Below are 16,007 nucleotides of genomic sequence, written 5' to 3'. Positions count from 1 at the left end.
ACTTTCAAGGAGAATTTTGTGCTCCCCGAGTATCTGCTAGTCAATACCAAGGCAGGTCGAGCAAATTACCATGTTCGCAATACATCTTTGTGCAAAAAAGAATTCCAAGCATCAATAAATATTTTAACATGGCAATTCTAAATATTTGGCCTGCTGTAGACTTGTAAAACATTCAAGAGAAAGCTTTCTAACTCAAGAGAAAAATCAGTGAGGGATTTAAGTGGTACCAATCAGTTTTCCAAAGTGCATTACTTGAATTACTTAGAGACCATCTGATTTCATTTTGAGGCCATGTAGCCACATGTCATACCCAAAGATGAATATTACCATAGAACAAGTATTAGCTGGGTTGGCATATATTTTTTTTAATTTGCATCTACTTCAAAGGATGAAGTAGTAAAAGACAATGCAGCTTTTTTCAGTAAATAGTCTGAGCCAATTATAATGGATAATAATGTGATCTTTCAATCCATATGGGATTGCTCTTCCATTTTGGTCCAACTTCTCAGGGAAACATAAAAGCATGCAGTTACCACATACAGAAATCCATGCAAACACACACACACACAAGCGCGCACGTGCGTGCGCACGCAACTACCATAGAATTTCCAAAGATATTTATCCTCCTCTTCAAGGTGACTTTTTTTTTTTTAAAAGCCAATGGTTATAGAATAATCAAAGGCATAAGCCAACATAGGGACGGCATGAAATAAAACTCATCCCAGGGCCACACATGAATAATATCAGTGACTATGGATGAATGAATTTTTTTGCAATTATTTTGGTAATTGCAATGATCGAATATATAGAAAACCCATAGGCCAACGTGGTTACCTGCTATATTTAGCAACAATCTTTTCCATAACATCCATAACATGAACGGTACATGAAATGTAGATCTTGAAACATTTACTATACCAGAACTTGACTGGTTCTCGGATGGTAGATGACAAACTGATGGGAAATGATGTGGATCAGATAGAATAGGAAAGAGAATGAGCTGAATGCAAGAGACAGAAGAAAGAGATTGATTATTAAATATCAGAAAAAGCATCCATCACCCACGTTGAGAATGACAATAAAGAAATAATAGACAGACATTCTGACAATCACCTTTCTTTTTCAGTCCCTCCTCCAACAGAAAAAAACACTCCCCATTAATTAGATCATTAATAATACGTAGCACGGTTTCCCCATTATCTCTTTCCCTCTTAAGAATAAAGCCGGCTCTACTAATGACAATAAAGTGTTTTCCAGAGAAGCAGCCAGCTTTAGAAGGCACCTGGCTCCCAGCACACTATATAATTTGTCCTACATGGGTGTTTTTCCAGAGACCATCAATTTCTTAAAGGGCACACAGAAGTTTTCCATTTTTAAACTCGTGACACTTAAGCTTGTCCCACGCCATATTGTTTTTTGTCTTTATTTCTACTTTGGGGGAAAAAGAGTTGAGGATCCAAGGAAAGTTGGACAGGATGACCTTCTGTCCTCATGACACCATGAAAAGCCTTTCCAGCGATAGAAATAAACACTTCATAGGGGGACAGATCCAACTATCTTTGTAGAGACGGTCTCTAGTTGCTGCGACAATACTACTCCTCATTCCTTGGGTTTCTATCAAGGCAACTGCTTGAAAAGTATCTCAGATTGGGCCCATCATTATTTTCCCCACTCACTGTTCAATTTTCCACCCATCGATGGTCACTGGAAAACTGACCTACCCTTCCATCCCTAATTGTGTCTGAGGCTGATGGATACAGGAGGCCCTAAAGTAATGCCAAGTAAGTTTGGCTTATGGGGGAAAAAAAAAAAAGCACCAGAGTCCTACTTTTGACACCTTCAGCTGCAGTTCTGAGAATAACTCCCACAGCTCGGCAGAATATTAATGGGTCTCTAAAGAATCGTGCTAATCTATAAATAAAAGAATGCAGAAATCCTCAATAGGCCAATTTTGTTAAGTAATTAAAATGAAAAATGTGAACAGAAATACCATTATCTTCAAAAAGCTGGAATTCATGTACATGAAGGATTCAAAGCATGTAACAGTATCATTTATTTTTAACACCTATATGGGGGCTGGTTTTAGCTTTGTCCCGAAACAAATGGTCCTTCTACATTTCCTGCACATAAGGCTTATTTGAGCCAGACTGTTTCATTTCTCCCACTCATAAAAAGAGCCATTTTTCCCCCCTTACAAAGGCCCTAGTGATTTGTTTTCTTTAACAAATTTAAAAATTGCTGATTGCAGAGGTACACACAGCATTGAGGTGCTTGCTATGGGACAGAAAGCTGGGCAGTTTAATAAACCATTGTGTTGAGTGAGGAGGTCCTCAAAATGTCACTGTCTCCATCCAGTTTCTTCCAGGGCAAAATTATGCCACAAAGGTCTCTACTTGCCCTTTCGTGGCCCTGGGGAAAACCATCACACGGTCTCAAGAACAGATTCTAGATTCTTCTGACCCTTACATCCTACCCTTCCTGATGAGCAATCTGGTGCCGGAGGGTACACTGAGGCTCAGAACCTCGGTGGATGTGGGTTCAATCCCCCTTTTTGCAAACTGACTGTGATGTGAGCCCAGGGCCAGGAGCTACGGCTCTCTGGGCCTCACTTTCTCCATCTGTGTAATGGGTGGGGGGCATCAGTTCTTTCTCGGACTTGATAGAACTAAATGGGACTATTAGTGCTATCAATTGTGTGAAAGTAAAAACGGGCCCATGAGGAAAACTCTTTGCTTTCCTCTTTGCTTCCTCCACTCAAGGGACTTCCAACGGCTGCCCGTCGGGAGAGAAAAAAAATAACACCATGTTGACCTTGAGAAAGATTAGGAAGTTTCTCAGCTTCAAGTGAAAGCAGAGAGAATGAGCTCAGGCATCTGCCACATACTCACACAAAAAGAGGCTAATGCTCTGTTTTATAGGAAAGGGAGTTTCCCATCCTAGAGGTCACACGTATTTCTTTCAGTTTTTCCCTCCCCAGATACAACGGCGTGTCTGCCGCTGTCAAAAAGCAGGTTATACACAGCACGCAAAACACGATACCATTAAATACACGCGTGTGTGTGCGTGTGGAAAACAGAAGGGAAGACAGACGCCAGACCGTTTACAGCATAACTTCCAGATCCTGGAAGGGTGGGTTTCACTCGCTTTGTTCTTTACCCGAATTGTCTACAATTTTTGCAATGAGTGTGTGATATGCTCATTACAATTCTATGAAATACACATATTGAAAGAAGCTACTTAAAAAGAATCCCTCTCCTCCCAAAGCCAAAGAATTCGCTTCTGCTTATTATGCATACGATCACAAAGGATTCCCAAGCGGCTCCGAGGGGAAATGGAGGTATACTGGGAATGCCTGCCTCTCCAGCACGCCTCCCAACTTCCACGTGCACCGTGGGAAATTCCTCCAGCCCCCTCCGCTCTTCTCAAGGAAACGACCCAAGGAACTTCATACCTTGCAGATCAGCTCCAGGGTGTCCCGGGCAGTGTCCCCGGGCCGGACGACGGTCAGGGCTGGCTGGTTATTTGGCAGACAGAACCAGGACGGAGTGAAATACTCATGGACCCAAATGTCGCAGTCGGGATTGTGCTGATGGACGCTGGGCAACACCATTTCTTTTTCCCTCTACGGTAAGAAATCAAGTTAGCCGGGCAACAGTGGTAGGGCTTTGCGCTTTTCGATCCCCAGGTCGTACGCAGGGATTAATTATTCCCGTGAACATGGCCCAGAGCAGAGATGGTGGCACTGGCTGAAGAAAGGGACATTCAGAGGCAGGAAGAAGTTATTGAGAGAAGAGCTTTAATAGAGTAAGGAAAGATTTCTTAGATACGGTTTCTTAGACCTGGTCCACAGCATCCACAGGCGGGCCGTGTGTGAGTGAGTGGGCACTGAAATTTGGAAGAAAGAGAGAAATGGCTCATCCATTCAGCTCAGTGTTCTTGCTAGGATTTCTTCCACCAACCCGCCTTAATTTAGAGCAGGGAATTCCTGCAGCAAGAATATCTACGGGTGAGTTCTGTTTCAAAGGCAACAGTGAGGCCCCAGGGACGTTCTTTTTTTTTTTTTTTTTTTTTTTTTTTTTAAAGATTTTTATTTATTTATTTGTCAGAGAGAGAGCGAGCGAGAGCGAGCACAGGCAGACAGAGTGGAAGGCAGAGTCAGAGGGAGAAGCAGGCTCCCTGCGGAGCAAGGAGCCCGATGTGGGACTCGATCCCAGGACGCTGGGATCATGACCTGAGCCGAAGGCAGCTGCTTAACCAACTGAGCCACCCAGGCGTCCCCCCAGGGACGTTCTTAAAGAAAAGATGATGCTCTAGCACTCGTATTTACGGGGACCATCGTCTCTGTGCTTGCATTGACTTCCAGCACAGTTCTGGGACAGAAACGGCCCCATTTCCCAGGGGCCGTTCAGGGAACCTCAAGGCGTGATCTTTCTGGCCTTCTTAGGCGGTTGCCACACTCCATCCTCCCCACCACTCTGCGGGAGGGCCGGGGAGTAATGCCCAGTTTGTAAGGATGGGATATGCGTGCATTCAGCGGTTGGGTTAATCTAAGTCAGGCAGCTAAAACCCTCCACAGCAATGAAGCAGGGGTCCAATCTCTTTGAAATAAGGAAACAAAGAATGATGTTAGATTTCAGCAATGGAGAAAGAATACTGATGGGCAAGATGTGCTTTGATAAGACTTGATTATTGGTTTAAAACCAGGCCACCAATCAGTAAATACATATCTATAGGTTACCAAGAACAAGGCTGGTATTAACAAATTACAAGAAGAAACAGATTTCCAAACAAAGGCTGACAGGTGGTAACGTAACAACTTCCATTCACAAAAAGAACGAATCCCAGAATGGGGGACCTACTTCTGTAAAGGCTACTGAGCTAAATTCACTTGAGAAAACAATTTCAGCTCTGGCTTTGAATGATGTTGCATGTGCAGATAAATTAAACCCCAAGGAAGGATCGGCAAAAAAAGCAATCCCCTTGGTTAAATCCCATTAACTAAAATCGGAATCTCCTACTGTCCCCATGCAGCATGTTAAAAAAATGATACTTAGCAATGGATCGGTCCAAGTTTTGCACCTAAACTGCTCTTTGAGATCAAGGCATTCTAGCCAAGAAATGGAATAATGAAGTATCTCCAAGAAACGGAAAAACAAAAGGGACACAGAAATCCAGAGGAAAAACATTTACGGGTTCCAGGATCTCTGTGTCTGGAGAGGATATCCCAACATTAAAAGCGAACTAATAATCGTATGCAAGATGAGTTACCTAACTTCAGAAATGGCTCCATTAATATCAAAAACTATGCTTGGATCGCATATAGGTACAGCGATTTAATTACACCAGGTCTCATCAGAGGGAGAGAGTCTTTCAAAGAGAGGCTGTGGCTGGGTATTTCCAAGGACGGCTGACACGATGACACGATCCAGGAGCAGTCCGAGCACAAAAGTGAGAGAAGGCCTGCCCGTGGCTGCTCACCTCTCCTCCCCCCTCCAGTGGCCCGAACCCCGCCCCCATCCCCCCCACTCCCCGGCACTCTGATTTCAGAGGTTCCGCTCCACCTAGAACGCCAGGCTGCTGACGCGGCTGCTGAGTTGCATGGCAACCAAGGGCTAAACTCTCTGTCATATCGATTCGGAGTCCGAAAACCAGAGGATCCTTCCAAGGTCACATTGTCGACATCAGAACCCCCGAACAAAGAGGTTGCTGGTATCACTACAAGGGTCTTTAAAACTGGGGAATGTCCATTTATTTAGAGGCTGAAAAAAGTAGCCCAGGGGAAAAAAAAAATCAATATTCTTTATGGGCTTTCAATCAGAGCAGTTTGACAACCCCTTTTAAATCCAAGCACAAGGTTGGAACAAGTCTGTGAACCTTTAATTGAATACTTGTCTTTCAGGAGGCAAATGCAGTTTTTTTGTTGTTGTTGTTTAAAGAATATACTATCGGAACAGTTCTTTGAAATTAAGGGGAACAAAACAGCATGTGTGGGCAGAGAGGGAGGGCAGTACGAATTCACTTCTTGGGAATGGAAAGTGGATATAAAAGGAATCAGCAATGACATAAAATACTCAGCTCCCCAGAACCCAAATTTTGTCTTAAATTCTCGATGGGAAATTACACATCCAAATGGTAAGTACTGAAAATGTTATGGCAGCAGGAGCGTGTTCTCTTTGTTACCGAGTTTTACACATTAAAAGGCTTTTCCACATTTTACTGACCTGTTACATAACTTTGAAGATCTGATCATTTCGGTATTTAACAGAGTCCACTTAATTTTAGGATCCCAAGAAACCAATGAATTGTGTGATGTTGATACATTTGTGGTACTTTTAGAAAAGGAACGTGTTTATTTTTACCTTGCCATCTGGAACAGTGTCATCAAATATTCCCTCTAAAGATTTCTTTACAGCATCCGTTCCTTCACCGAACACCTGCACGTACAAAAGAATCATATTCAAAAAGACCTTGGTCAGGAGGGCAAACGAGGCATGGGAGGGGGACGGAGAATAGACACGGCTCTTAGAAAACATTACAGAGCTTCCAACTACTCCTCTATCAGATCCGTAAATAGGGAGCGCATTCCATGGTAGCAGACCATGGAAAGTACGTTCCTCTAACTGGATCACCTCCCCTGATCTTCGACAACTCGAAGAAGAAAGAAGCTAAAGAAGAAGAAGGAGAAGAAGAAGAAGAGAAAGTTAGCTCTTAGATCTGGATAATTCATTTAGATTTAAAGACAATACATTTGCTAAAGCAATGATCTAGGTTTGTTCACACTGAAGAGTTTCTGCAGTTCCCTCCTAGACATGATCAAATGTTTATCAATAATTAATTTTTCATACTCTGTGGAGTAGAACCCAAGAACGTACTTTTCTAGTACCTTCTACAACACAGAAAAGGTTGGTTTTTTTTTTTTAATTAAAAAAAAAAACAAAAAACAAAACAGAAATTTGTCTGTTGTTCAAAATTAAATGAATTTTGCTAAGTCGTCAAAATCTAAACATGGAGACAGGAGAAATAACACATATTGGCTCTAAACCAATCAGATACTATCAGGACTATACAGATGCTTAAGAAAAAGCCTTTCTCCCGATGTAAATGAGATCGACAGAAACAGACGATTTTTGTCGATTTCAAAGTACTGAATTAGTAAGTAAATTTCTGTTGGTGTACTTATGGCTAAGCAAGAAGATTTTGTAAACTCTTTAAGAAAAAGCAACAAGAATTGCTTGGAAGACATTGCATCACCCTTTGATTTTTGAAATACGTTAAAACATTCTCTTGGACTGGGTTAATGCGAGTCATCTACTTTGGCAGCGATGGAAATGTAACACAACTGGGCGCCTACACGGAAGAAGCAGGTGAAGCAAGGCTTTTGATAGAAAAGAAGGTCAAGCCGAGCTGCCAACCTCAAAGCCCTGGCATATATTTTAGTGGTGGTCTGAGCCCTCGGCCCTCACGGGATTCACATCCAACACCACACCACCTCTCAGAAGGAGGGGGAAGTCTTGACTGTGAAAGTGCCCTGTGGGTGAGCTTAGGCATGAGCCGCCAAGTCTCTTGTGTGATTTTTTTATGGATGAAATAATGACTTTCCGCTGCACCTGGGTGGCTCAGTCGGTTAAGCATCTGCCTTTGTCTCAGGACCCAGGATCCTGGGATTGAGCCCCACTTTGGGCTCCCTGCTCAACGGGGAGTCTGCCTCTCCCTTTGCCCCTCCCCCTGCTCCTTCTCTCTCAAATAAATAAATAAAATCTTTAAAAAAAAAGAAAGAAAGAAAGAAAGAAAGAATGACTCTCCTCTAAACTGTTTTTTCTTCAGATTTACACAGCAGCGAACTCCCAAGTAATAAACTCGGATGTCCCGCCTTCCCCAGAGACCACAGAACAGACCATAGGGGGTCCTGGCTACCTTATCATTTGCGACTCTGGTTTCCTGCAAATTCCATCAAGGACACAGATAACCCGCATTTAAACGGTGAGCATGGTGGTCAGTGAAGAACACAGGACATCGGTTTTCAGGATTGACATCTCTTTTAAACTTCAGTTCTTATGCCCACTGAAGGCGGGGATTATCAGAACCAATAAGGAGGGATCTTTTTATGAAGGTGGTCAGCTGGCTTCTCACCATGCGTGAGGGCACAGAGTGAATCGGCAATCCTACCGTGCCCTCCACAAACGCTCACTGCCACCCTTTCCAGCCACCATCATCCACGAATCCAACACTCTCCTCCGCCTGAAAAGACCAACAACCATGTTCCTTCAGTCCCTAAAACCCGAACAAGTGGTCCTGGAGCCACTCGTTTCACAAAACCAGAGGAGAAGGATGACAATGACAATGGGGCAAAGTTCCTAGAAGTGACTCTAGTAGGACGGCGGTCTGGGCGAGAAGGGTTATAAGGGACAAGGGACAGCATCCGACTGTCGGAGGCCTGACCCCCCACCACTCTTCTTGGTGGTGCCGTTCATCCCCTGTGAGCCCCAGCATCTGGGCGAAAGGCAAAGGAGCTACCCATTTAATGTCAACCCCAAAAAGCCAAGGGCAAAGAAACAGTCCAATTTCCCCAGCGGCTGCCTTTGATCCCGCGCCGGAGGCAGCCTAAAAAACTCTGTGCTCAGGTGCCCACTTGGCTTCATCAACAAGCCTTGCTTTTTTCTGAAGACTCAGGATGAATTGTGCACTTTCAGGAGGTCTATAATTAACCAGCGTTCGGAAAGGATGCAGGTGGGGAGACAGGAGCCTGGTGATAGACTAAGAGCAGGGTTCAAAGTCAGGCGTACGCATTATCTACTAAAAGTCTCGTGCAAGCAACATCATGTGTCAACCAGCCGATGTGAAGGAGCAGCCAGGATCAATAAAGGCGCACACACCCCCTCACAAGGCCCAACGGGAGCTGGCCAGGGAAGCGACCTGACCCTGCTTCCTACCTGATTGATGCTAGGGCGTCCCTGCTTCTTTTTGGAGGTAGTGTCCAGACCCCAAAGGGAAGAAAACCTGCTCCTCCGCTTGCTGGCGGATCTGGACATGGCCTGAGTACGACGTCTCACTCCCGTTTCCCCAGTGCGAGCTGCCACCTGCAAACAGTGAGGAACGACATCAACAAGAGCGAGGTGTCAGAAGGGCTCCCCTGCTCCAAGGGGTCCCCGCGACGCCACACCTCCAGGGGGCATCCTTCCGCGTGCTGGATGGGACGCTGCCCGATTCATGAGTTACTTAATAAAGCCAATGAGATCTTCAAATTCATAGAAATTTTTTAAAAAGCCAACACTGACCCCACCGCCAAAGCATTTCATCTCTGACCTCTATACACGAGGACTTTGAGGGCCCTTCGTGGATTTAAGATAGAACCAAAAGGCTGGCAAACTCCATCACGGTCCGAAATCCCAGGAAAACATAGTAACAGAATGTATAGGTTCTGTTTCCAAGAAGTAGGTGCCCTTCTGGTCACAGGATTGACCTTGAGCAGTAAGTTAAGCTAAGTAAGATTCTCCCCGAATGCCACAGAGTTGTTTCTACGTTCTGGAAAAACGGTGCCTGAGCGTCGGGAAAAACAGGATGTGCTGGTTCTTGTGATTCCACGTGAAAAATCTAAACTTAACCCACTCCTCCACTGATTTTCTCAGAATTCCGTAATTCCCTTCTTAGGCAAGTGACAGCGGTCCCCCAGTATCCTTCTCCCTCTGCCTCAGCTAGAGCAAGTCCCCAGGTAGCTGAGCACGTGGCTACCCAGAGCTGACTTCTTTTCCTTTATAGCAGGACATGCGCTTGTGGCAAAGTCCTGGACAATGGGAGATAAGCAGAAGGGCCATACAAGCTGCAGGAATCATCCTCAGGAAGAGGGCAACTTTCCCCTTCTGCATCGCTTCCCTCCTCAACAAAGGAAGGTCCATATGCGAACTAGTCAGTCTAGGACATTCAGACAGAACCCTTTCCAAGACGGCAGGACCATCAGATGGGAAGGACCTGGGTCCGTGAAAGTGGCAAAGCCCCCTTATTGGCCTTACGTGTCCTATGTTTAGGAAAAGGGGGAATAAAAGTTCTGTTTTGTTTTTAAAAAATAAATAAATAAATAAATAAAGGGAAGCTAAACTCTGTTGAGATATTTGCCAGATGCCAGCAGCCCAGATAAATATTTCCAAGGGCATCCGCTCCCCCCTCTTCCCACCAAGTTTAAATCTGCCTCTGGGACAAGGGCTCAAGGAGATGCGGCATCTCGGTGAGGACTCCAGAGTTCTTCCCAAGCACAAGCTCAAGCTTGAAGTGTATCCTATGGGCTATAAGCGAAGTCCCAGGAGCTTAAGTGAGGTCCCACTTGGGCCACCCACGGGCTTTCCTTTCATATAAGGGAGTGCCAGGAGATACAGCAAGTCAGACTTGAAATGAAACCTCCCCACCCATTCTTTGTTGCTGGAGATGAGTCTTGGAACCTCCTTGTCATAGATTCCCACACGGGCCACTCCCAGGGTGATGACTGCCAACTGGCAGCAGTCTATGGAATGAAACACCGTTGGGTAACATCAGGGCCCCCCAGCCATCAAGCACGGTGGTTAGAAGGCACACCTCTTTGGGCTTTTAAGTCCCCTAGAAGCTCCATGAGCAGATTGGCAAAGACATTACAAACAGGAACCCAAACAGCTTCTCTGCATGGGTATCGGGGGAAGGTTTTGGTCCCAAGTGAAAATAGGAAGATGAGATCTTGTGTTTTCCCAGCTTGGCAAAGAAGAAAACCCAGATCCGGGCAGATAAAAATCCCACATCCAACACCATATTACAGAAACAGCTCTGATCTAGGATTATTATGCTCAAGGTGCTGCTGAGGGGGACCAAAAAAAAAAATAAATAAATCACAAACCAAAAGGCACATGTCTACTTGAAACAGATAAACATTTTCTCTATTCTCCTCACCTTCTTAACGGTAAACACAAGTTGTAAAAAGAATAAGCCTATAGTGTGCTCATGCTTGTGTGATTCAATGATCAGTTAAGCTTATCGTCACAAAATGAGGCCACTAAATAAATGATATTAAAGTTAAAAATCCTGGGGACGCCTGGGTGGCTCAGTGGGTTAAGCCTCTGCCTTCGGCTCAGGTCATGATCTCAGGGTCCTGGGATCGAGCCCCGCATCGGGCTCTCTGCTAAGGAGGGAGTCTGCTTCCCCCTCTCTCTCTGCCTCTCTGCTTACTTGTGGTCTCTGTCTGTCAAATAAATAAAATCTTAAAAAAAAAAAAAAAAAAAAGTTAAAAATCCTGGAGGGGAAAAAGCGCCCATTTGGCCTCATATTTATCTACCTCCTTATTAACAGATAAATTCACCAACAGGCGCCTGAGTGGCTCAGTGGGTTAAAGTCTCTGCCTTCTGCTCAGGTCATGATCTCAGGGTCCTGGGATCGAGCCTCGAATCAGGCTCTCTGCTCAGCAGGGAGCCTGCTTCCGCCTCTCTCTCTGCCTGCCTCTCTGCCTACTTGTGATCTCTCTCTCACTGTCACATAAATAAATAAAATCTTTAAAAAAAGAAAAAACAGATAAATTCACCTATAGATACATGCACACACACATACAGGCAGCCGTATGTAAATATAGGGCCGGTGTATTACCCTGATTATATATTCATATGTACCTGTATTATTACCTTGGTTACTTCCCTGTGGCACACATCAATACTGGATCTACCATGTCTATTTAATTGCTTCTTTCTTCTGCATCTCCCCCCACAAGAATATAATCTCCAATAGGAAAAGAACTTTGGGTTGTCTGCTGCTAGAAACCTGATCGCAAAAATAAGTGACATATGCCAGGCTTCCCATGTACTTGTTGACTGAATTGGAGAAAATACATAAACCAACATCACAAAGCAAAAGCAGAGATCCTGCATAACGTGGTTCCAACAGTAACTCTTCAGTTTATAATTCTGGAAAAACTGAGCCCAGAAGAGAAACTTCTTTTAAAAAAAAAAAAAAAAAAGATTTTATTTATTTGACAGAAAGAGCGCACAAGCAGGGAGAGTAGCAGGCAGAGGGAGAGGGAGAAGCAGGCTCTCTGCTGAGCAAGGAGCCCTATATGAGCCTCGATCCCAGGACCCTGGGATCATGACTTGAGCTGAAGGCAGCCACTTAACTGACGGAGCCACCCACGTGCCCCCAGAAGAGAAACTTCTACAATCATAAATATTCTCAGTTACCGGTTGACCAGTTGGTTTAGTCTGTTTAACCAATGGGTGCTTCCCCGAGGGCTCTATTCTAAACTGCCGGGGGCCCTAGAAACTGCTGAACTAAGTACAACCCCCAACACAATAATGACCCAAAACAAGCTCAGGGATTTGGGGGTGAGTAGGGGGGAAGCTGGCAAAAGAACTAGTAGACGAGAGCTCAAGAGTTTCTCAATGATCTTTGCCCAGACAATGCCTCCCTTTGTGGCCGGAACCTGATTACTCTATCATTCTGCTCATCTGTGCAAACAAGAACAATGATAACCTTCTTTCAAAGAGTACAGTGGGGACCCTTCAGTTAATTACTGCAAATCACTGAGCATTATGGGAAGCCCTCCTGGTGAATGGGACTTAAATTGTAGCCCAAATCTCCTCGCCGTCCCCCCCGCCCCCCTGCCCGGCTGCCCTCACACTTCTTCCTCCCATGCACCCCCCACCTTAAAAGAAGAAGAAGGGGAAAAAAAAAAAAATTCTGGACAAAAGCGGATTGAAGCCTGTTTCAATCCCAAGGAAAAAAAATTCCCTGGGGTCAAATGACAAGGAGAGGAGGAAAAAAATAAGTCTCCAATAAATCAGACTAAAATTCCCTACCCAGGATCTCCTACAGGAACGGGAGCAGCGAACAGGAACAGATACCTGACAGCCTTGCCTAACTGGTTCTGTCTGAAGCAAAACCCTTCATGGAAAAGAGAAGTTTGTACGGGCACCTAGACACACGGGCACCTAGAACCACACTGCAGACGCAGCTGCGGGGGAGCGGGGAGAAAACACCAAAGGAAGAGAAAGCTGCACGTAAGGAATTAAATATCCTCCTTTGGGGGCACCTGGCTGGCTCATATGGCTAAGCGTCTGCCTTCGGCTCAGGTCATGATCCTAGGGTCCTGGGATCGAGTCCCACATCGGGCTCCCTGCTCCATGGCAGGAAGCCTGCTTCTCCCTCAAATAAATAAATAAGGTCTTTATATATATATATATATATATATATATATATTCTTTAAAATCACTGATCAGGGATGCCTGGGTGGCTCCAGTCGGTTAAGCGTCTGCCTTCGGCTCAGGTCACCATCCCAAAGTCCTGGGATAAGAGCCTCACATCGGGCTCCCTGCTCAGCGGAGAGCCTGCTTCTCCCCCCAACTTGTGCATTAGCTCTCTCTCTCTCTGCCTCTCTCTACTTATATATAAAATAAAATCACTGCCCAAAAAGCCTAAGTTCCTAACTCTCCCATGTTGAACTGGTCAGACAGTCACAGCCTGCCCATCAAAAGAAAAAGAATACACAAATCACAGACAGTGAGGCAGAGGAAATTAGACAGTCAGCAGATAAACTACAGAAGGGTAACAATACAGTGATTTACTTCCTTGTTTCAGAGAAGTCAGCTCTGATGGCTTTGAAGAAAGTAAGGCAAAGAAGTTTTAGGTGGATCACAGAATTATTTCTTATAAAAACCTCATGAAGCCCAGGAAAAGGAAAAAGGCCATTCGGATGCTTGGGGTTTAGAATTAATACGGGACCTGCACCATGGATGTCATAAGCTCCCATAACACAAAAGCCACCTCGACATTCTTGCAAGGCAGCCAACAAGAATTTTTATCCCAATTTGGGGTTTTTGTTTGTTTGTTTTGTTTTGTTTTTTGTACAATAGGCAAACTGAGATTTGGTCAAGTTAAAATGGATGTACAGGTCTCAGAGAAACAGCCCTAGAGCCTCAAACTAAAAACCATTTGCAAGATTAGACATCACAGCACGTTGACCCATCCCTACAAAAAAGAAAAGAGAAGAAAAAAGGACTTAATAGCTATATGGAGAGGTTGTAGCCAGGGAGAGCAAGAGAGACCAAGAGCTGAGCTGTAATTAGCAGAACAAATCAGGATGCCAGTTTTAATAACTCCAGAAATTGGTTTAAGACTTCTTTAAAAATGTAAATCTACCCCTAATTATCTGAATGATGACGCTAATCTATTTATAAAGAATACAAACGCCTCTGACTGAATTACAGCTCTGAACTCAATTGAAGGGTACAGCTGACACGGCAAGCCAAGAGCAGCACAGCCAAGGTCTTCCAAAGCCGCTTCTGGAACCTGAGCCTTAACATTTAATTCCGCAGCAAATGTGCTAAAGGTGCAGTACATGTTAAGTGGGTGTTGAGTTGGATGGGCTGAAACCGTGTTACTCGCACAGCAATTTTTGAGAAGAAAGGAGCCAAAAGTACATAAAGCTGTTCGCAATTTAGCAAGCACATAAAATTACAGACTGCAAACACACAACACGACGAAGCAATCTGCCGTTCCGGAGGTCAGGGGAACACTCTCCTTCCGGAGCAAACACGTTATGTTGGTCGGGCTGGAAAATCACGGAAGATCTTTACCTTCCTTGAACGCATCGGCTAGTCGTGACTGTCCAGAACTGATTTCCAGAATTACAATATTTAAAATTCGAGTGAGAAGGATGATCTCCAAAGAGATCTATGTTTACTAAATGGTTTATATGATTTTGTGCGTGTGTGTCAAATATATTTATGCAGGAGAGAGCTCTCCACTTAACATTTCCACGAGGTTAATATCAAAAAAATCTGTATTTGGATAAAAACCAGGACACTGTCTAAAGATGACACAACTTATCAACAAACACTGCACGCAGAGATCTCTTTAAGATAATACCTTTCCTGTCTTCTTTGCACGGTAATTTAGGGCCCATCAAGACAGGCGTTAAGTAATAAATTTCAGAACAGATTCAAACGAAGATCTGTACCCACCACAGAGGGAGGGGACACGTCAGACCTCCACACATAGCAGTGAATCAGAAAAACACGGCCGACACTCTTGCCGAGTCCTGCTCAGGGTTAACAGTCCAGATAAATATTTCTTAAGCACACCTCAGCCTCTACTCACCAGAGCGTGAAAGGATGATACAGAAAAGATCCCAAGACGGCCCATCGCCACTTTCGTTGGTCGGCTTGCAAAAGCAAGTAGCCTTTTGGGGTTTGGCAGCTCCCCGCCTTGGAGGCTAGCTAAGTAACAGCGGTAACGAAATAGGTCCATTTGGAACTGTTCAAGGTTTTGCTCCCAAACGAAGATCTACAGTGGTGAAAAGGTGAATAAAAGGGAAAACAAACGTTAACAACTTCATCCTCCACAAACGTTACAGATCTGTATGTTCTCAAGGTACTGATCACACTTGTAAGGGGTAAACAACAGGTACCCTAAGTTTCCTAGGGAACAGCAGCTCAAGACTTACTGTTTTCATAACTTAGTGTTTTTTTCCCCCCACAAAGATCTACAGTCATACATTAAGTTTGGTAAACAGAAAGTATATGTTAGTTGCTCTGTGTGTCCCGTTACAGATGTCACTTTTGTGGGCTATTGTAGCCCATCAGCTCCAAGCTCTGGGCCACAAACCCAAATGTAGGATTTCTACCACTGGAGAATTCTAGAACTTACCAAGAGAAGACTTCTTATAGAAAGACGAAGAAAAAAAGGAAAAGTGAGGTGAATTAAAGATCACAAGCAAAGAGACCAGGAGCTGTTGGGAAGAGGTCATGGCAGACAGTAGAGGGTGGGAAACAGAAAACACTAGAAGGTGAAGACTGAGGCTCTGGAATAGAATTCTAACCACAGGGTATATCCAAGATATGCATCCTCATTTTTCTTTTTCTTTTCGTGTGTGTATGTGTGTGTGTGTGTGTGTGTCCTTGTCTTTCAAAATGGCAAGTAATACTTACTTTCTAAGACGGAAGTGATATTTAAAGATCATGCAAGAATGAGACTCAGTACAGGGTCTGGTGCACAGCGAGGGCTCAGTG

General features: G+C 44.4%; 1 protein-coding gene across 10 annotated transcripts in view; it reads right to left on the bottom strand.

The window, feature by feature from the left end:
* TIAM1 (TIAM Rac1 associated GEF 1) overlaps positions 1-16,007 on the bottom strand; it is a 381,203-nt gene that overhangs the window by 78,028 nt on the left and 287,168 nt on the right. For 8 of the 10 annotated variants that reach the window (XR_006608160.1, XM_045085165.1, XM_045085166.1 and 5 more), the window contains 4 exons: positions 15,097-15,282; positions 8,931-9,077; positions 6,360-6,434; positions 3,452-3,622 (listed from right to left, as the gene is read on the bottom strand). Coding sequence is in view for 9 of the 10 variants with exons in the window: in XM_045085165.1 (XP_044941100.1) it covers positions 3,452-3,622; positions 6,360-6,434; positions 8,931-9,077; positions 15,097-15,282 (579 nt within the window). In the remaining variant the exon portion in view is untranslated. The remainder of the gene's footprint in view (positions 1-3,451; positions 3,623-6,359; positions 6,435-8,930; positions 9,078-15,096; positions 15,283-16,007) is intronic. The other 2 variants (XM_045085160.1, XM_045085163.1) reach the window with 1 other exon arrangement.

Source organism: Mustela putorius, unplaced genomic scaffold (assembly GCF_011764305.1).
Source record: "Mustela putorius furo isolate JIRA1106 unplaced genomic scaffold, ASM1176430v1.1 tig00000832_pilon_pilon_pilon, whole genome shotgun sequence".
Lineage (NCBI taxonomy): Eukaryota > Metazoa > Chordata > Mammalia > Carnivora > Mustelidae > Mustela > Mustela putorius.
Note: the sequence above shows the minus strand (reverse complement) of the source record. Positions and strands in the feature narration are given on the sequence as shown.